General features: G+C 36.1%; 1 protein-coding gene across 4 annotated transcripts in view; it reads left to right on the top strand.

Annotated features, from left to right (window-relative positions):
- The window catches only part of LOC149562101 (SMR domain-containing protein At5g58720-like), a 263,926-nt gene that overhangs the window by 40,742 nt on the left and 200,907 nt on the right, over positions 1-22,277 (top strand). For all 4 annotated transcript variants that reach the window (XM_089825643.1, XM_089825641.1, XM_089825642.1 and 1 more), the window contains exon 4: positions 20,719-20,901. In XM_089825643.1, the coding sequence (XP_089681769.1) occupies positions 20,719-20,901 (183 nt within the window). The remainder of the gene's footprint in view (positions 1-20,718; positions 20,902-22,277) is intronic.

The following is a 22,277-nucleotide window of genomic DNA, read 5'->3' as shown; positions in this document are numbered from 1 at the left end:
TGGGCTACAAAACAAACGCACAATTTTCAAAGAAATTTGAACGCGAGTGGCATGAGTTGCAGAGAAACAGTGCCCAATAGACCTCCACATGAACAACAGAGAATAACCCTCGATTTTTAGAGGATTCAGTTGCACTAGTTGCAAATGAAAGGGCGTGAGTTTGCAGACGGGAAAAAAAATCGTAGGATTTATAGACAATATGATGCAATTTTTTTGGCAAAAAACCTTAGTCGGACTAGAGGTTTTGGAAGTTAATATATGCATGAAAATAAATTTGAAAATAAAAGACAGATAATTTCTGTTAAAGCATGTAGCTTTGGTCTGACAATGACTGTGATCAAGATCTATATATACTTATGTATATATATATGCTAGTATGATTTACATACTGTTATATATACATACATATATATGTAATCTCTTTAACTATCATTCTTCAAATAATCGCTGCAGTTTTAACCAATTTAACATATATATATTTTATATGAGATCATATATTGTCATGATTATTCGATCCCTTTAATTTAAGATCATAATCGATTTGAATAAATACCATTATCGAGCTGAATATGAATCGAGTTCATTATGATCAGTAATATATGATTAGACTTGTGTTAAGTCTAACCCACCCTAAATGGGTATGATAACAAACACCAAATAGGTGCTCCGAATAGGTGTGACAGTAAATGGTCATGTCTCCTAACTCTCACACCCCTCCTTGTTTTGTATATACTCAATCTTCCTGATATTGCAAGGCATCAAAATCAATTAATGCAAGCATATCAAAGGATCAGTAGCATCTCAAGTTCAAGAACATCTTTGTTATCTTTGTTATTTCTGTACTAACATATATAGATTTTGGAGCAAATCAAATTCATTGACATCAGTGTTCAAACCTACAATCAAAGTTGTGCATCAATCAGCCTGATATTGAAATCTGGTAAGAAACTTTACATGGTATCAAAGCCAGGTTAAGGAGAGATCTAATTAAGTTCAAGGGATTAGATTTCACATTAAGTTGCAGTCACTCATTCTTCTTCAAGATGACAAACATGTTAAGATTTGAACACCACCTTACAAGTGCTGACAATTTCGAATCGTAGAAACTTTGTATAATGATGGTATTAAAAGAGAACAAATTAGATTCCTTTGTAAAAGAAGAAAAGGAGGAACCTAAAGATGATCTAGAGAAAACTCTATGGATCGAGAATAATGAGAAGGCCATGAAAATAGTAGTGGATGTTGTTCAAGATCACATAGTGCCTATTGTGGAAAAACATGCAACAACATATCGCATGTTTAAGGCTCTTGAAAATGCATTCATAGTAAATAACGCTGGTAGGAAACTTGCTCTTAAAAGACAAATGAATAACATTAGCATGAATAAAGGAGAAACAGTAAATGCCGTCTTCATGAGAATCACAGAATTGAGATATCAATTATCTTTTGTTAGTTATGAGATTGACAACGAAGAGGACTACCAAATTCTTGGGAGTGATTTGTACACGGTATAAGTGCAAGATCTAAAATTTCAAAACTAGAGCGATTAAGGTTTGATTGTCTTTAAGAAGAGTCAAGATTAGTGACTAAAGGAAAACATAAAACCTTAGATGAAGACATTCATGTTCTTAACACCAACTCTCATAAGAAGGGTAAGAAGAACACAAAGAGGAAAATAAACTTTCATGGAAAGGGATAGTCAAAATAGAAGAAAGACATTGTCTAAAATTTAATGTTTAAGATGTGATCAATATGGACATTATGTACTAAATTGTCCCGATTGATCAAAACTTCAAGCATCATTTGCCAAAATTGATAAAGCAATCGAAGGTCAAGATTCTGCAAAATATGCCTTCTACTCAGCCTTGTCTAGTCAAATATCAACCAAGTCCAAAACTTGGATAATTGACAGTGGATCTTCAAGACACATCACTGGATATGAAGATAACCTAGAAAGCATGCAAACAAAAACAAATGAAGAAGTTACAATTGGGGATGATTCTGCACATTCCGTAAAAGGAATTGGGACCTGCACCATCAAATTTAAATCCGGAAAATCTATTCAGCTTTCTGGAGTTCTATATGTACCAGGTATTAAAAGGAATTTAATATCTATATCAGCACTTGAAGATGATGGTTATAGAATTACTTTCATGGAAGGCAAAGTGCTAGCATGGGCAAAGAATTCAGCTATAAAGAAGACCTAAACAATAGGTGTAAGACAAGGACTATTATACAAGCTGTGCACTAAGACTAATCTTTCACTTGTTCATGAGACTTCAGATTCAAATGAAATCTAGCATAGAAGATTAGGCCATATCAAATTTCGTGCTTTAACATCTATGGGGAAGTTGGTAACCGGTATGCCCAAATTAAGTCAAATTCATAATGAATCTTGCAAAGGTTGTGCCTTGGAGAAAAACACGAAAAAGTCATTTCCTCATTTCAAAAAGAAACTTGGTATGGTTGAAATGTAAGTTTATGAGATTGAGTCTCAACTTTGTAAATTTGTATTATCTTAATAAAGATGTTTAAAGTGTAAACTCTTTTGTCATATGTGTGACTCTATGATTTATGGGCCTACCCTATGTACATTATTAAAAGGCGACAATCTTTTATAATGACATATTGACTCTAACAAGTTAATAGATTACTATCATGATGAATATCATGTGACTTGATATTCATGGACAAGTCATGATAGTTAAAAGGACATGTTGATAGATATCATGTGACGTGATATTTGTAGAAGATTAGTATGTTCATTTTTATCATGGTGGGTATTATGTGACATAATATCTATGGATATACCATGATCTCTTATGGTAGATATCATGAGACTTAATATCTGTGTACACACCATAACTGGAAAGAATATCATGAAACTTAATTTTCTTAAGTATATTATTACGAAGTAACTGGAAAATATTTGCTTGTTATTAATAGAGGCCAAAAGGTCAATTTATACAAAAGAATAAAACGACGTTTCCTTAGGAAACGATCGTAAAGAATAGAAACATTCTATTCTAACAGAGAAAGCTAAAAAACGAAAGCAAACTAAAGCTAACTAGGTATTTACTATAGATAACCATTAACTGATAATAGAGGACTTATCTATTATTGTAATACCTTCTTTTAATGGTTAATCTATCTAGAACACCAAGCTGTCCTCTGAATTTGACAAACTTATCAGGACCAAGAGGCTTGGTGAGAATATTTGCAGTCTGATCTGTGGTAGGAACATACTGCAAATCTATAGTCACTTCTTCAACCAGCTGTCATATATAATGACAGTGAACATCCACATGCTTGGTTCATTCATGAAAGACTAGATTTCATGCTAACTTGATAACGTCTTCGTTATCAACAAACAAAATAGTTGGTCCTATTGGTGACATCTACATATCCCCAAGCATCCGATGAACCCAAACAACTTCACATCCTGCGTTAAAAGTCCCTTTGTATTCGGCCTCTGTAGAGGAGAGAAAAACTGCCTGCTGCTTCTTACTGGTCCATGTGACTGCACCGGCTCCCATACTAAATACATATCTAGAAGTTGACTTTTTATCATCAATAGAGCCTACCCAATCTGAATTTGTGAACCCATTGAGTTTAGGATTAGAACTTCGAGAGTATAGAAGTCCATAATTTGAAGTGCCCTTCACATAACGAATCACACGCTTTGCTGTCATCCAATGATCAACCTTAGGGGTTGTCATAAAATGTGAAATATAGATGATTGCGAAGCTGATATCAGGCCTAGTAGTAGAGAGGTAGATGAGGCTGCCTACTAGTTGCCTGTATGTAGTATCATCAACGAAAGGAGAGTAAGACTTTGCTGATAACTTGAGATCTTTCTCCATAGGTGTAGAGACAGGCTTGCAATTCTGCATACAGAATTTGTCTAACAAGACCCTAGCATATTTGGATTGAGAGATAAATATACCAGAAGACTGGTGCCAAACTTCAACACCTAGGCAATAATGCATGAGCCCAAAGTCAGTCATATCAAAAGACTGGCATAAATTCTGTTTGATTCCCTAAATCAAAGATGCCGAATTGCGAGTGATGATTAGATCATCCACATAAATAACTAGAAGGATGATGTCACTGTCAGTAGTCTTGATGTAGAGATTTGAGTCTGAAGAACTCCTCTTGAAGCCTTGATCACTGAGGTACTTATCAATTTTGATGTACCATGCTTCAAGCCATAAAGGGCTTTTACCAATCTGAGAACTTGATGGTCTTTACCAACAACCTTGAAATCAAGAGGCTGCGTCATGTAGACTTCTTCATGGAGATCACCATTCAGGAAAGCACTCTTGACGTCCATCTGATGGACCTTCCAGCCAAACTGTGCTGCCATGGCTAGGACTAATCTGATGGTGCTCATCTTCGTAGTAGGAGCAAAGGTCTCCTCATAATCAATGCCCTGATGCTGAGAAAAGCCCTTCCCTACTAAACGGGCTTTGTACTTGTCCAAAGTACCATCCGATTTGTAATTGATTTTGTAGACCCATTTGCAGCCAATGGGTTTCTTCCCTGGTGGAAGATCAGAAAGGACCCAGGTGTTGTTCTTCAGTAGGCTTTGGTGTTTAGATGTCATGGCTTGTTTCCACTCTGGAATTCCTTTAGTCTCGGAATATGTTTGAGGTTCAAACACATTGTGAATGTTGGCCATGAGAGCAAAGTTAATAGAATTTGTAGTTTTGTTCTTTTTCCGAGCAGTTCTTCCATCAACAAGCTCATCATCACGAAGATCAGCGAGTGTCTTAGCCCACCACTTAGGCCGGATAGGAGAATGATCAACATGAGTATTAGGAGATGCTTGATCAACAGGCTCCTCATTAGAAGAATCTGGATTAAACTCAGGTGAGGCATCTACAAAACGAGGTGATCCTGCAAGAGAAGCCGAAGGTGTCTGTACAAGTATCACTGGTATAACTGGAGCTGCAGGAGCTACTAGAGCCCTACCATTAGGTGGACCTAATGAAAGCTGAACTCTCAAATCATGAGCCTGCATAGGCTGGTCTGCTGGATCAGGAACAGGAGAAACATGCATGAATGGTCCTCGCTGCTCATCAACGACTACATCATGACTGTAGATAAGATGAGATGTCTCAACATCGATCAAGTGGTAGGCTTTGTGAAGACTGTTATATCTAGCAAGCATGAGTTTCTGACTCTTGGCATCCAACTTGGTGCGTGACGCATCAGGGATCCAAACAAAAGCAAGGGAGCTAAAAACCTTTAGGTGATTGATTTTGGGCTTGCGACCTGACCAGGTTTCTTTCAGAGTTTTACCTTTGATCGCCACTGAGTGACTGGTTCAACAGATAAACAGTAGTGTTAACTGCTTTTGCCCAAAACTTCTTCGGAACATGTCTGTGTTCGAGCATGAATCGAGCCATTTCGATGATTATCCTGTTCCGACGTTCAACTACACTGTTCCGTTGTGGCGTGTGGGGTGGGTGAACTGGTGTTTGATGCCATGTGTATCCAAGAAGCTGGGGAAAACATTAGAGCGAAATTCCCCCCCATTGTTTGATTGAAGAGTAATAATAGATTTTGTAGACTCTTTTTCAACTAAAGGTTTAAACTTCTGAAATATAGGAAATGCATCTGATTTCTTTTTTAGGAAATACACCCACATTTTTCGACTGAAATCATCAACAAACAATAAAAAATACCTAGACCCAAGAACAGAAGGAGTGGCCATAGAGCCGCAGATATCAGCATGAACAAGATGAAGTACTTGAGAAGCTCGCCATGAATCGCCACTGGTGAAAGGTGTGTGATGTTGCTTCCTTGCCTGGCATGCATCACAAACTCCAAGCTATTGAGTCTGAATCTCTGGCATTCCAAGAACAAGCTCATCTCGAGCAAGCTGTGAGAGATAATGCACATTTAAGTGCCCATATCGTTGATGCCAAAGTGTGCTTACAAAAGACCGTTGAGCAGCCATAGCTAAGTACCGAGAATCACCAGAATTAGTAAGTCTGAAAAGACTATGATCCTCAAGACCCATTACAATAGTAGACTAAGTTGCTCGATCAATGATGGTGTACTGATGTGAACTGAAGATGACATCCAAGTGTGGAGAATGTCACAACAACTGATTGACTGAGAGTAGATTTAGTTCCATCCTTGGAACGTAGTACACATCAAGGAATATGAGATTCCTCTGAGCAGACTAAATCTGAATGTTGCCTTTGCCGACAATTGTGTACTCTTCTTCGCCACAAAAAATAATAGTCCGAGTAAGGTTGGTAGTCAGTAAACCAGTCTCTGCAGTGAGTGAAATGACGAGAGGCACCTGAATCAATGTACTAGGTAGATGACTTGACATGATCTGCAGGTCTTTTAGCCATGAAGGCGTAAAAGGCGTCTGTTCAGTGTGCTCTACATTGTTTGCTTTGGGTTGCGAACCTGATTGCTTAGACTGTGCAACAAAGTGTTTTCAACATTCAACTTTCAAATGTCCAAACTTGTCACAGTAGTTGCATTGAATGTTCTTTCGAGACCCATCTAATGTTGGAGCAGAAGACTTTTGGTGAGATGGCTGCTGAAACTTGCCTTTATCCTTCTGAAAGGATTTCGCAGCAAAGGCTTGTTGCTCTATGGAGGTGGAACTGGAGTTGGTACTGAACTTTTGTTTCCACCGATCTTGCTGAAGCAGTAGGGTGCAGAGATCAATGAACTCTAAATCAACACTAGAAGATGTGATGTTGAGAGTCTCGATAAAATGCTCATAGGACTTTGGTAAACTACGAAGAGTGATAACCACAATATCCTCTTCCTCCATCTTGCGACCGATGGCAAGTAACTGATCATGGATTTCCCGAATCCAATTTAGGTGTGCCTGGAGCGAGGTGTGCTCATCCATGACAATAGAAAATAGATTGTTTTTTAAAAAGAAGGGTTTGCTTTTGTTAGAAGTCTCATGAAGAGCTTCGAGATGTGTCCAGATCTCGGCATCTGTCTTGCTGGATGGACTCTGAGAAAGTTGATCATTAGCCACAGATAATTAGAGAAGCATCACTGCCTCTTGATTATTCAAATCCCATGTACCCTGATCAGAACTAGGAGCAGTCAAATGTTTCGTAACACCCAAAACAAGTTGATCGGTGTTCCGATATTCAAAAATTGTGATGATCTGCTGCTTCCAAGTGCCATAATTTCGACCATTGAATTTGGAGTTCTGTTCGAGCAGAATGTTTGTCAGAGATGCCATGGCACGTTTTTCAATAAAAATTGTGAAAATCTGTGAAGACACTTCGAGGCAAAAAAATCGAAGACCTAAAAACTTCAGAGAGTGACCCAAAAGAGAGCTCGAAAAACCTAGAGGGCATATGTTGTCATTTTATGGGTTTGCTGGCTTAAAAATCGAGGCACCCAAAAAAATGGATGACAACCCAGTTGAGCTCTGAAAAATCCACCAAGAATCTGAAATCAAAATAAATTTGTGAGCCCAAAAATTAGGGTTTCAAAAAAATCCCTAGTTGGCAGCAATGGAGGCAAAAAGATGGTAGAAAAAATCGTTTGTATTCTGAGAAATGGCTGATTTCTTCTATTAAGATTCATTTCCTGCCTAAACATCACAGATTATGAAGAAATAGACACCAAACAATGGGTGTTTCAGGCACGCTTTTTAGAAAAATGACAGAAAAGCGTGGCTGTTAAAAACGTCTTCAAAAACCCAAGAGTTTGCTTCAGATCACAACCATGGAAAAACGACAGCCTTTGCTGTGTATAGGTGTGATTTGTTCTTCGAAAACAAAACCAGACAAACCCTAGTTCGAAGCAAATATTCCAAACATAATTTCGAAAATAGCTTCTAATAATTTCGGAAAGGAAATTATTATTCTCGAATTTTTTAAAACCCTTGCTCTAATACCATATTACGGAAGTAATTGGAAAATATTTGCTTGTTATTAACAGAGGCTGAAAGGTCTATTTGTCTAAGTTGCCGGTTTGAATTTTGGTACGGATGCAGGTTCAAGATTCAGTTTCGAAATTCGTCCAAATATTTTTTGGGTTGGGTTTGGATTCGTTTTGGGTTCCTTCATACCAAAACATATTTAAAAAAAAAAAGTGTGTGTGCATATGCAACAACAAATAGTTCCATACACCACTCTGCTAATAGGAAAGCAACATGGTAAAATACACCACCATATCTATGTTTCAATATAATAGGGATATTAATTGCATCATTTAGCCATACATACAACATCATACACTTCCTTGGTCACATGCATGGGACATATTTTTGTGTCAAAAGACAGTTTGAGAATGAAAGGAATCATCAAAAGATAAGTGCAGTTATCTAAGTATTTTTTATATTGGTTAGAGAATTTCTAACCAAACTAGATGGAAAGTTGAGATTTACATTTGAAACCTTGGATTCAAAGAATATATCTTAGCTTTTTAAAAGAAATTCCTCTATAATTGTCAATTTGGACTTCACCGATTGTCTATTTGGATTTTCTCTATAAGCAACTTCTCATTTTCACTCACAAATGCATAAATGACAATAAGCTGTATTTTTTGGCCTTTTTAGTGGTCACTTCTGGGGTTGGGAGGATCGAATAAACCAATTTAGGCAAAAAAACACTTTAAAAAAGTAAAAACAATTTGTTCTGAATTCTTCCCAGATTCCTCTGACATAATTTGCAGCGAATCTGTGGCTCTCTAGGAGAATTTGGGAAGAATTTGACAAGGACCAGACTTTGGACAGAATTGAACCAGACTTTGAGGGTTGCTGGAGAGAATCTGGTAATTTTGCTATTTATACAAAAGAATAAAATGATGTTTCCTTAGGAAATGATCGTAAAGAATAGAAACATTCTATTCTAATAGAGAAAGCTAAAAAATGAAAGCAAACTAAAGCTAACTAGCTATTTACAATAGATAACCATTAACTAATAATAGATGACTTATCTATTATTGTAATATATATCACTTTTCAAATAAGAACTTATACATATGAACTTAAACTGCTGATAAAATAACTATAACAGAAATTACTTCACCAGATAATTTTCCAATAATATAATAACTAATGCTGATCTTGGTAGTACTAATTGCCCAAATCACAACCAACAATCTGTAATTTCCATGTGTAAGCTAATGAGCTGGTCCAAATGGAGGAGCCCACACCTTGGCCAAGAGAAGATATTGCCCAGCTTATAAAAAAACATATAATATTCTGCATCTGTATGATCTGGATTGCCATTTTAAAATTCAAATCTAAGTATCATGTTGCCATTGATGCGGACACAATTAAATTGGGGGAGGGTTCAGCTTTTTATCAATTTAAACTTTATAAATCACAATAGCATCGTTTACTCAATGTCAATAATCATGCACATGAGAAATGGACAATAGTACATGATATCTACATAATTTCTTGCTTCCATAATAATCTCTTACAAACTTCACAAGGTTTAACCTACTTGAGGCACTAATCACACTATCATTCAAATTTCCACCTTTTCAATGTTGCTTCTACATTATATTATGGGTAATCGTTTTGTCCACAAGTTTCACTGTAACTTCTGCAAAACTGTTCTATTTTCTTCATAAAACTTATTATAAATCTGCAATCAACTTCTCACAAAACTGTCTCGAATATGATTAATAATTCTGCTCCGAAGTTATTTATCATTGCATGCAACCCTCTTCACAAGTCTCATAGAGTCATCACATTAGGCTCGTGGAGTCTTCATAAATCGCAAATCTTTTTTTATAGATTCACCAAGGAATGTGACTTGATGAAGAAGCACATCTATTTATTAAGACTTGTTACTTTTTCTGATTCCTTTTACCTGTTCATAACTGACTTAAATGAAATCTCTGCATGTTATCCTTCTTCAATGTAAATAACATCTTTCACATTTCATTGCATTTGAGGATTTTATATCTTTCATATACCCTTTCAAGAAGGGTGTGAACTTCCTTAAAGAGTCATTGTTTTTAAAGAAGATGTCCCTCTTCTTAATTTGATTGTTACCTTTTAATTATACATTGTTGCTTTTGCAAAACCATTATTTGTTTTAATAAAAGCATTCCTTAACACAGTCCCACCATCTCATGCAATGGTGAAGTCACACCTACTGGGATTTGTTAATCATAAACAAATCTGTCTTTCACACTCTCAAAGACAATGCTGCACTTAGTCTTTGCTCACACTCTTCTTTCATTGCTTGCTTGAAGAGGACACATTGATCCTCATATACTTCGCTTCCTCGTGCTTTGCCTGACAAACATTTTGTAGTCGGCCCCAAGCGTATTGATCAATGTTAATTATGAAATCATTTTTTTTCCTGTTTATAAAGTCATCCATGTAAACAATTTGTCTTGATCCTCGTATACTTTGCTTCCTCCTGCATTTCCTGGCAAACATTTTGTAGTCGGTCCCAAACGTATTGATCAATTTTAATTATGAGGTCGGCTGTTCATTTTCTGTTTATAAAGTTGGCCATATAAACAATTTATCTTGAACATACAAATTGCTGTGTGCTACTATCTGTCTTCTTGACGGCTAGACTGATGTCTAACATCAGAGTGTTCTTAATAAATTTGCTGCTCTTTCTGTGTCTTAAGTCTCTTCCTTCCCTTATAAAATTTGTCATTAATCTTCCTTAGGATAATTGCTGTGTCTTAAAAAATAAAGTGCTATCTCTGTGAGTTGCTACTTCCTTCATTTTGTGAAGCCGCCATTCTTTGTAAAAGATAATTGTCATTGTCTCTAATATTCTCTATGCATTCAAACAAAACCACTATCTTTAAAAATAGCCACTGCTTGTTTTAAGTATATAGCTTTGGATAAAGCTTTAAATTGCAATCTATATGAGGTCAGCCACATGAGTTCAATTCCAGCTTTTTCAAGAGTTGACTTTATAGACTAGTTCTTCAATAACATCTAATAAAATTCTTATCATTACTTTTCATAATGAACTCACTTTTTTCTTTTCAATGATCATTCATAGTTGGCTGTCTTCAACTTGTCTTGCATTTATGTCTATACCAAATAATGTAGGCCACTTTTATGACTTCCTTTTCCATCATAGTAGCATCCATTTTTTTATGCCACCTTCTTGACATTAATGACAACTTGTAATAATCTCTACTAAGTGCCTTGACATCAATGACAATATTCCGACAAACTTCAATTATGCTGCATTATCTTTGACAAGTTTTATTGGTTATTTCTGTAGATGTCTTTGTGGGTTGTTATAGGTTAAAGGCGGCTTTGACATTCAGCCTATTTTTGGAGGACAATGCTACTCTTAAAAGTTCTGATTGGTTTTAGTTTACAAAAGCAATGGATATATCCTACTTATCTTGTTAAATTTAGAAGTTCGATTACTCTGTAATGCCCCTAGTTGAATAAGGATTTATTGACAAATAATAATAAAAAATTAAAATAAAAAATTAACTAAGTTGCCTGTTCGGATGTGGGTTCGACATTTGCTCAATATTTTTTTGGTTGGGTTCAGGTTTGTTTTGGGTTTGCCTGTACAAGATTTATAAAAAAAGTTATAGATATACAAAAATATGCTGCAGCAAATAAGTTCATGTACTACTATGCTACTATTAAAGCAACTTAGCAAAATACACCACCACATATACTAACAATTTAGTTGGAATGACATAGCAAAATGTCAAATGCACCACCGTATCAATGTTTCAGTTCAAACACATTAATGTCAAAATTACCAGTCAGTCATATGGGATCAAATATCATAAAAAATCATCAAACAAATCATCGTCATTATGTTGTTGCAGATTAGAAGCACAATAGTGCCACTAGTAGCCTCAGGCCCAGCCTCGGGATCAACTTCTACATCACTAAGTATCTTGCGATCACCATCATCAATTGCTAGTGCATCAAAGTGTGCTTTGAACTCCGCAGATTTTAGCTCAACATCCCAATGTTTTGTGTGTTGTGAGCCTCAAGTTTGAATGCACAAAGACCAAGTTATTTGCCGTCTTGGAGTTTAGTCGGTTGTGTTTTATTGAGTGGATGGAGTATGTGCTCTAGTTCCTCTCAGATGATGATGAACTAGCAACCTATCGAGATCTACAATTTTGAAATTAGAGTGTTCAGAGTTTTGAATATTCATCAACAAGAACTTACAAATTATAATCTTAAGATTAAGGAACTTCATGTGATAAACTTTTGATGACAATGGTTGTAGGTGCTGGTATATTTGTCTATGGAAGTATCACCATTAATGAGCATCAACATTGTTGTCTTGAAGAGTTTCAAGACCACAATCATCGGTGCTCACAAAACTCATAAATTCAGACCTCACTATAGGTCGTAGGCACTCGAGAAAGAGTCTTCGAAAGGCTTCCTTGTACCCTTGAGCAACTTCAAGATCTTTGTATGGGGCAACTCTAGTGGTGCTCCCCTCGAGGACCGATTGGCTATAGAACCTGAGACTCAATGTTAAGGCAAGTAGATGCAAAGAGGTTGTCATTTTGTAATAGCTCTTTACCATGATTACCTATATCTCCCTGTAGAAATCTTCATTAGGGTCTTCCTCTCTCTCATTTATGATATTTCTAATATCCTCAACCATGGAGTCAATGCCATCATATACCTCACCCAAGCAAGGCCTATCCATGTCAGTGTATCAAATCATGCTTAATATAGGCTCGATGAACTTCACAAGGTACTCAACACGATCCCACCAAGAGTCATTTAGTATCAATGCCTTAGTGGCAGCTGCCTTGGCACTATTAGATTGCTTGCAGATGCTCAACACTGATTATCATTCTAGACAATTCTTTAACCTTGACAAGGTGTCTCAAAACAATAGTGTTAGAGGCAAAGTTGGTCTCGACAACCTATTTTAAGATCAAAACACTAATGAAGTAAAATCAAGATTAAAATTAAAATTTAAAAATATAGAAAGTTCACTAAACTAAAGTGACTAGATTTCTAAAACATATTCAAGTTTTAAATAATTTAATTTACCTTAAGGAGCTCCAAGTTTGAAAATTCTCTAAATATGGCTTGTGTCATATGGTGGTTCATGACAAACATTTGGATCTCCTGTGCCTCTTCATGCTTTTTTTAATCTGCTCAATCTTAGTGCCAAAATTTTGCAGCATTAGGTTGAGTGAGTGCACAACACAAGGTGTCCAAAAAATGTGTTTAAAGCGCTCCTCAATCAAGAAGCCAACAACCTTACAATTCTTGGCATTGTTGTTTACTACTTGAACAACATTTTGAGGGCCAACTTGCTCAATGGCTTGGATGAGAATGTTTGCAATCTATAGGTTTTAGAAACATTGCATCTCTTGTGGACACTGCAGTAACATTCACCAAAGGATGATTTCTCGTATCTTTCCGTCCATCAGATAGTATTGCCACACTTGTTTCGTCCATAAATCCTTGATGGAGTGCATGGAAGCCTCTACACAGGACACCTCTCTGTGATATCCCTTGTCAATTCGAATCTCAACTTGTTGATTTGTAGGTCAAGGAATATTGTCAAACACTTCCAATACGATCGCTATGCTTGCTGTTTCTGAGTTTCAGACTGATCATGCTTACTTGAAATGATATCAAAGGGAATCTAAAAGCCTGTAATTGATTACTACTATATCTAAGAAAAGAACTAAATGTATATGCAATTCTCTTTTGGCTTTTCAAATGCATATAGATGAATTCTAAATGAAAAATGTGCACTTACAGCCAATTGGTATTTTGTCAAACACTTGGCATGTATACTATTATGTCAATCATAGAAGATATAAATATGCACATTATATCAAATATATAGACCTGTAACTTATCACTTCCTTATTGAGATATTTTCTAATTCAATGCTTAACATAATATTCCAAGGCTCTTGGCTTTGCAAAAATGACATTATAAATCTGATATAAAATGTGCATCTACAGCTACTTATGACAACCACCTTTACAATGCCAAATGACCAATTTAAATGATGCAAATTGATTGTAGAACCTGATATACAAATCGCCCAATGAAGGAGATGAAATTACAATCATAATCAAGCCAAGTACTGTAGCGCAAGTACTGTTCACGCATTGTTCACGACACTGTACCAGCCAACAATAAATGTATTCTCCAATTTAAGCACAAATAGAACTCCAGAATGAAGCTCTCCTGAATACTAAATTCAGTGGATATTTCACCACCTCAAGTGGTTGCAACACGAAAGAATTGACGCTCTCCAATGGCTAACTGAAATCAGAAACCCTTAGTTTCTTCTCCCAAGTTTATATCAATGCAATTGACAATAATTGGATGCTTAACAATGAAGCTCTCGCCTCTATTTATTCTTTTCCTTCACCCTTCTAGAAGGAAATAAAATATTATTTAATTGCACTCTCTAGAAGCTTCCCCCTTTCCAAACCAATAATTAGTTGTGCTTCTAGAAAATTAAATTAATTAAATATGAAGTCACCTTTAGATTTATTTATTTATTGACTTTAATTTAATTTATTTCTCCTCATTTCTCCACTTAGCCTTTGGAGAACAAAAAACTAAGAACTCCATTGAGGGTCTAAAAGATGGGGGACATTACATTCTCTATCCAATAAAATGGCACGTACCTTCTCATAACTAGGGCCTTTGAACCCTTTTGGAACCTCATTAATTGCTCTTACCATTTGTTGCCAATACGTTGAGAAAACAAGACTAAATGACAATCCATTTGCATTGGCACATCTTGCTATGGCTTTCTCAACTATGTCTCTAGCTTCATTTTGAAATGATGTTTCCAAGGGCCCCATTGCTCTCTTACTTACAAGTAGTAGTTGAGGAAAACATAATAATGGATGGCCCTCTGCTACTGGTTCATTGAGAGTGGTAGTTGAAGCCATAGATGATGTTTTTCCTTTTTTTGAAAGCCTAGCATTTTGCAACGAACGAGATGAATTTTCCCTCCCAGCGGCTTCATCTACTTGTTTTTGTTTTTGAATGTATTTGTTCACAACGTGGTTTGGAAAGAGGGTTTTAGGTAGTACTTTGTGAACTCTTGGCTTTCCTATGCAAAATTTAATGCCTTAATGAGGAATAAAGCACAAATGTGCTTTCACTCTACTATACGAGCTACTATATTCCTCTTTGCAATGATTGCAAATCCACACATAACCTCCTTGACCTTGGTCGAACCATTTCCAAATGTTTTTGTAATGGGGAGCATCTTTCTATTTGATGTGGGGGTTTCTGTTGCTAGAAGTGCTTGCAACCATTCCTTGAAAGTTGAATCTACAAACAAACAAAGCAACAAAACAACAACAAAAAAAGAAACAGAAGTAAGGAAATCATTTAATTTTGTAAAACATGCAAAAAAAAACTTTCTCAATCACAAACAAAACATCAAAATGCATCTTCAATCATTTCATTTTGTAAAAAATGTAAAAAAAATGGTATACAACAAAATATTGAATAAACAAGGAAGAAAACCTACCTGTAGCTGCTCAGAAGACCTCACAATTGCTGCTAAAATAACACATTTTTGGATACCTATGTTTTTGGAATGCTTGTTTATTGAGTATGTCTTGCATTTTTTGAGTGTCAGTGGCTTGCATTTTTCCTTGCATATGCCATGGATAATGCATTTTTGCCAGCGTATGCTGTGGATGAGGCCACATTTTTCCTTACATGCCCACATTTTTCCTTGGAATGTCGTGTATTGCAAATGCAAAGGTATTGCGCGACTTTAGGTTTTAGGAAAGAATCAAAATTAAATTTTTTTCGTAGAAAACAAAACCAACGTCACTGGCTTGTTATTTTCCTCCAAATTTGCCCGAACTTAGCCAAATTTGATTCCAACTCACTTGGAGAGGTTACAAGTCAGTTAAATTTGCCTAACATTTGACTAGGGCATTGCATAGCGATTTGACAACGAACTACCCAGTCAAAGACCGAATTTCAACCAAATTCGAATGTCGACCGAATCAACTTCTAATTTTCATGATCCACAAATGAATATGGTAACTTAGAAAACTAAAATTTATAAAATGAATTATTTTATACATATAAATTAAATTAATTGTAATGAATGATCAAAGGGCATGAAATAAAGAGTTAAGAGGATTGGAAAATCAAAGGTATAAAAGGAGTGAATCACTCTTCAACTTGGGGAAAAATAGGGAGGAAATCATAAGTGACTTGAGGAAATATGAATAAATAATTATTTTTAAAGACAACAATTAAGGATGAATTGTTTTGACTCTTTCAAGGGGTAGAAATAATGAAAATGTGTGACTCCCTCCCAATTTTAAGATATAACAAGGAGATCAAATCATTTGAGGAGGCGTCAATTCAGATCATAACAATTTAGCAAAACTTCAAAATGACACTTAATAATAAAGCAATCCCATACATTTGGAGAATAATCTATTATTCTCTAAAGGCAGCAAGGAAGGGTGGTGGCACAATTCATGTAAAGGGTGGCGATTCTCTCACCAATAAGATCTAAAGTAGAGATCATTTCAAGAAATCAATCGTCACACTTATGAATACATAAAAGGAAATGGAGTAAAATATGCTAGAATATAATAAAAGAGATAAGCAGTTTAACATATTGTTGTGGATATATATTTATATGATGTTATTCTTGCCATTATGATGTTTATGTTTAATAGATTATGCATATAACTCTTTCATACTTTAATCAACACACCATATCATAATGGAGGAGAAATTGGAATACAGAATAAGAGATGTAAGTAGCACATAAGCTCCATTAAAGTGCAGCAACCTTGAGTAGGGCTAGGAGGCCAAATTGTGGGGGTTGTTCTATGCTCTTTTGTTTGATGAAAAGGAATAAGCTTGAGGTGCTTATATGCTTTATCAAGGAACTTCATAATGAAGATAGGTTGTTCCGCAAAGTATTGTTGAATCCCACATTGACCTTGTGGTGGAATACATGTTAAGGAATGCAAGTAGCACATAAGTTCCATTCAAGTGGAGCAACCTTGAGTGGGCTTAGGAGATTGAATGACAGGTGTCATTGTACGCTCTTCAACTTGATGGAAAGGAATAAGCTCTAGGTGCTTTATATCTTTTCCAGGGTCCTCCATAATGAAGATAGATTGTTAGGGAAAGTATTATTGAAATCTTCTATGAAGATGTAAGTGAGCCTTAAGAAATTTTTGGTACCATGATAGCCAAATTTGGGAATTTGGTGGCAAATTCTTGCATGGTTGCTTGTTGCTTTATTTGCGTTAATTCTTTGAAATACAATTTTGTATTTCTTCAATCGAATTTTTTGATGAGCTTTTCCATAAACTTGTAATGGGTGGTTACTTGTTGATGACCTTGTGTAATAATGTCGTGGTGCCACTAGTCATTAACTATTCTTATTAGATGGAGTACTGGAATTTTGATGGCAATTTCTTCCATCATATGGGACTTAAGAGAGAGATAAGCATCCAACTTTTGCACCCATGAACGTACTATGATTTTTCCTGATCCATCAAAACTAGGAAGTGTTATCTTACTTACCCTTTTCTTTAGGTCCTTGCTTAGTTGTCCCTTTCTTCTCTTATTAGGGGCAACTTTCATTTTGGCATCACAATAATCTTTAAATGAGATATCTTTTTCAAGTTTGGTGTTAATTCTAGAATATGCTTCTATAATCTCATTAACAATATTCACTAGTGGAGTGTTTGTTTCTTCTTCTTCCATGTGTACGTCCCTTGGTAGGAAGGGAGGTCTTGTTGGCCAACCTAGGGGAGGCATTATTATTATTCTTGGAGTGGTTGGAGTTAGTAACCTTTCCATTTTCACTCATCTTAAATGGCTTGAAGGAGTTGGTAGGTTCTTTCATTCCTCTCACTCTATTCTAGAAGGACTTGAATGGTTTTAGTATTTTTTCCACGAAGGCCCTCATTTTAATGCTCGTTCGCTTGCTTATGTTGTTGCTTGGTGTAGGTTGGTTGATAGCTATATGCTTTCTTCTCTTTGTTTCTAAAGACCTTTGAACCCCTTTGGCTACTTTACATTAACTACCTTTTGCACGATGGCAGGAAAGATGCTTTGATACAACTTGTGATGCCCTTAATTTGCCCTATAATCACGGCTGGGGTTAACCACATATAGGGTTTCTTCAATTATGTGATTTGTAACTTGAAATCCCACATCTACCACACAAACACATTTTTTAAATTACAAACAAATATGTACTTATATTCCATAATGCACACAATATTCATAAATTGATCAAAGGATTAAAGAGGATATATATCTTCATGATGCAGATATGTATTTATATGATGCTATTCTTGCCATTATGGTATTTATGAATAATAGGCTATATATTTAAGACTCTTTAATAGTTTAATATAAGTTGTTAGGCTCTATGTGATGTTGGGTTTTGGTCTGGTTCTACTTCAAGATCGATTGAGTGATGCATGGGCATTCAGGTTTTTTGTGGTTCTGACTCAGTTGGACCCAATTGAACTTTAGTGCTTGGGATGTACCTAGACCAAATTTTGGGCAAACTTGAGCAAGCTTGGGTGCACTTAAGGCTGTGGGTGCCAAACACTAGGCCCCAAAACCTAAAAAACTATTTCACACTCCATAAAATCTTTTTGCAAATACATTGTGAGACTTTTGCGAATTATGAATATGACATGAGGTATTTTATTTATAATTTTATTGGCGATTATGGATTAATGGGTATATGCATCAACTTATTATTATATATTATATGTTTTTACATGTATAATGTATATGTATATGCATATGCATATGTATGTATATGTGTATGGTGCACACGCATGGAAGAACTTGGACCCGAACCCATGGAACTTGTGTACTTGAACCATTATCATACTAGAATCAGCTACTTATATTTTAATAGTGTTACACTTGCACTCGGGGTAAAACCTCGGCGCACTGGGTGTGCGTACATCCTAGGTGCAGCTACCTTGCGCACCTTTGCACCGCCACCATCGCCGGAGTGATGCCACATTGCAGCCGCACCGTTTAGCACCCGATGGGTGTGCACATGCGTGCATGGGTGCGGGTTGGGTGCTTCTAGGGGACGCGCAAGGTGCGTCGAGCACCCATGTTAACAAGTCAATTCAATTTTTTTTTATATCATCTTACCCGTAAAGGACTCTAGTAGTTCTAGTAACAAGGACTTCAGTTTAGGGGATGATTAGAGAGCTCCCACCCTTACATTCTCATCATTGACATTTTGTAGATTGTACTCATTTGATATGGTCATGATGCATTATTTCATTGTACTATGTATGATTTATATTTTTTATTTATCATTATCATTATGTTTGAAACTTTGATGTTATTAATGTTACAACTTACTATGAGTATGTTACTAAGTTCAATGGTCATTGGTTATGAAGTTTGAAGTTTGAAGTTTGAATATGTGGTTCGTGAATTGCATTTCAGTTTTCTATATTCATTGTTCAACTATATTTGGTATGTCATATTGAAGTATCATTTCAAGTCATATATGTATACTATGCAACTCCTCCCTCTCTCCCCTCCTGCACCACTACCGCCGCACCCTCACCGTCCCCCCACTGTCCCCAAATTGAGGCTCTTTTTTTTCCCGCATTCGAAACTTGTTCCGACGTCCCCCCGCACCGCCACAGCCTTGCACCAGTGTAACACTGTATTTTAATTAACGTATTGTTTCATTATGGAGGATAGATTGGTATAAATAATAAGGATTGCAAGAAGCACAAAAGTGCCATTGGAGTAGAGTAACCATGAGTAGGGCTAGGAGGTCAAATGATGAGTGTCATTTTGTGCTCTTGGGCATGATGAAAAGGAATAAGTTTGAGGTGCCTTTTATGTTTTCCCAAGGAACTCATAAGGAGGTTAGGTTACTAGGGAAAGTATTATTGAATATCAGTTGCACATTATGGTGAAATACATATCAAGTGATGCAAGTAGCATAGGAGTTCCATTCAAGTAGAGAAACCTGGAGTGGGGCTAGTAGGTCAAATGGTGGGTGTCATACCATGCTCTTGGCGATGAATGGAAAGGGATAAGCTCAAGGTGCTTATACATTTTTACAAGGAACTCTATAACAAGGATAGGTTGTTAGGGAACGTATTATTGAATTCCACATGCTCATTATGGTGGCATACACATAAGGGTTGCAAGTAGCACAATTCCATTCAAGTAGAGAAAATCCAAGTAAGGCTAGGGGTTGATGGGCATGATGGAGAGGAATAAGCTGTAGGTGCCTTGTACATTTTCAAAGGACTCTATAATGAGGACAGTCTGTTAGGGAAAGTATTATTGAATCCTGCATGCACATTATGGTAGAATGCGTATTAAGGGATGCAAATAACACACAAGTTCCATTCAAGTATATCAATCCCTAGTGGGGTTAGGGGGCTCTATATTAAGATATAAAGTTGGTAATTTACACTCCTGAATATACTTCGTACCTTATTTGGGAATTCTAGGTTAAAATAGAGCAAACTCCCAATAGGAGCATTACAACTCAATGCTATTTTAAGCTCATTTTGTTTGTAAGCTTAATTCTCATTTTTGCTCTGCTTTCCTTTTCCATAAATGCATTTGGGTTTCATACATTTCAAAAATTATATTTATATGCAAGAATCAGTACAGACAATGAACATCATGTTTACTCATGCTTTGCTGTATGTTAAAGGGTCTTCGTTTAATCTCACTAAGGTTCTCATTGTGTTTTCTTTGAATGTTATGTCTTCATATGGCAGAGTCTAAACATATTGCTCGAAATGGCGGCAACATCCTCTAAATTTCATTATGAAGACCTTTCTACTGGTGAATCAAGTGTAAATTCCAATGGTGAGAAGGATGGACTGATTCAAACTTCATTTCAAACAATGTCAGAATCTTTCCCAGAAAGAGATCAGGATGAGATCTTAAAAGCTTGCCAGGTTAATATTTCTCTCCTGAATTTTGCTATCTTTGAGCATTGCTTTATTAGATTACTAGAAATACGTTCTGTTTAAGTGCCTATTGAATAGCAATCTTGATAAGTAAAAATGCCCTGAGATGTGTCCTTTAGAGATTTTTTTTTTGATATGCAAAACAGTAGGTGGCTATGTGAAACATCTAAGGGAATAGCTAAATTACTCCTCTTAAAACCAATGTTACTATAGAAATTTCAATTACCCTCGCTTCAAACTCAATAGAAAAGATAAGAACAATAAATATAATATATACATCTCTTGACCATGATTCCCCATCTATATTTGGGGAATGCAATCAATAGAGGAGTATACATTTGCTACACTACATTTTTTTCTATACTGGGGAAAAACAGAAATATATTGTTGTATGAACATGGTCAGTGCCCAGTGTGGTCAATGTAGGTGATGGGAGAATGCTTCATAATGCATGCGGTTCCAAGGATACAATTTTGTCAGAGGGACAAGTGGAGGCACTTTGTATGAAAACCTCAATCCTTCAGCATATCAATTGCACATGACATACCTACCAAGTTTTATTTTCAATTACCAATTCTTACCTTCTGTAAAGGGGATTTTGCTTAAATTATTGCCAGAAGCAGACGAGGTCAACTACAAAAATAAAAGCATAAATAATATTACTAGTGTCTAGCCACACTCACCCCATAGTTTTGGGAATCCTGCTCAATTTTGATGGGGATGCTTGATGCAGTTGTAAGGATACCAGCTGGCATAAAGCTCTCAGCCTATGAGGAATGGACAGGATCATTTTATGTGATGGACATCCTTGATGATTTTTTCACTTATGCGTATTTATGGCTATTCTCCTCCATGAACATTTAAGGAAACTTGGCTAAGCAGATGTTACTATAGTTATAAATCCAGCATTGTTGGTAAAATTCTGAGAGATTTGACAGTCGCATCAAGTACCTCTACTTTAACTGTTGTTGCTTTGCAAAATAGTGAATACACATATTCTATTGTGCAATGGATTATTTAGCTTTTGCAATCTTGATGTTCTCATTTTTGGCCTATTTCTGCTAAAAAATGGCCACTCCAACTGAACTTCATGCTTCTGAGGTCTGATATCTGCTTCTGCAAGCTATATGTTTTGGCTGTTGCATTTCCTATATTTTTTTGTAGCTTCTGATATGTAATTTTTGTATTAACTTCCAACTTTTTTCATTTTATTTATTGGGAAAAATATTTTCCACAAGCAGCAGATTTGGCTCGAAAGTAGTCATGCATCTGGTCCCTCTGTGTGGTTACTCTTAAATTTTCCTAATCTCTGTTTCAAATATGTTTGCTTTTATTTTCCAACTATTGTCCTTGCTACAACAATG

This window comes from Cupressus sempervirens, chromosome 4 (assembly GCF_028749045.1).
Source record: "Cupressus sempervirens isolate cs-2001-9-10 chromosome 4, ASM2874904v1, whole genome shotgun sequence".
NCBI lineage: Eukaryota > Viridiplantae > Streptophyta > Pinopsida > Cupressales > Cupressaceae > Cupressus > Cupressus sempervirens.
This window is presented reverse-complemented; position numbering and strand designations above follow the sequence as displayed.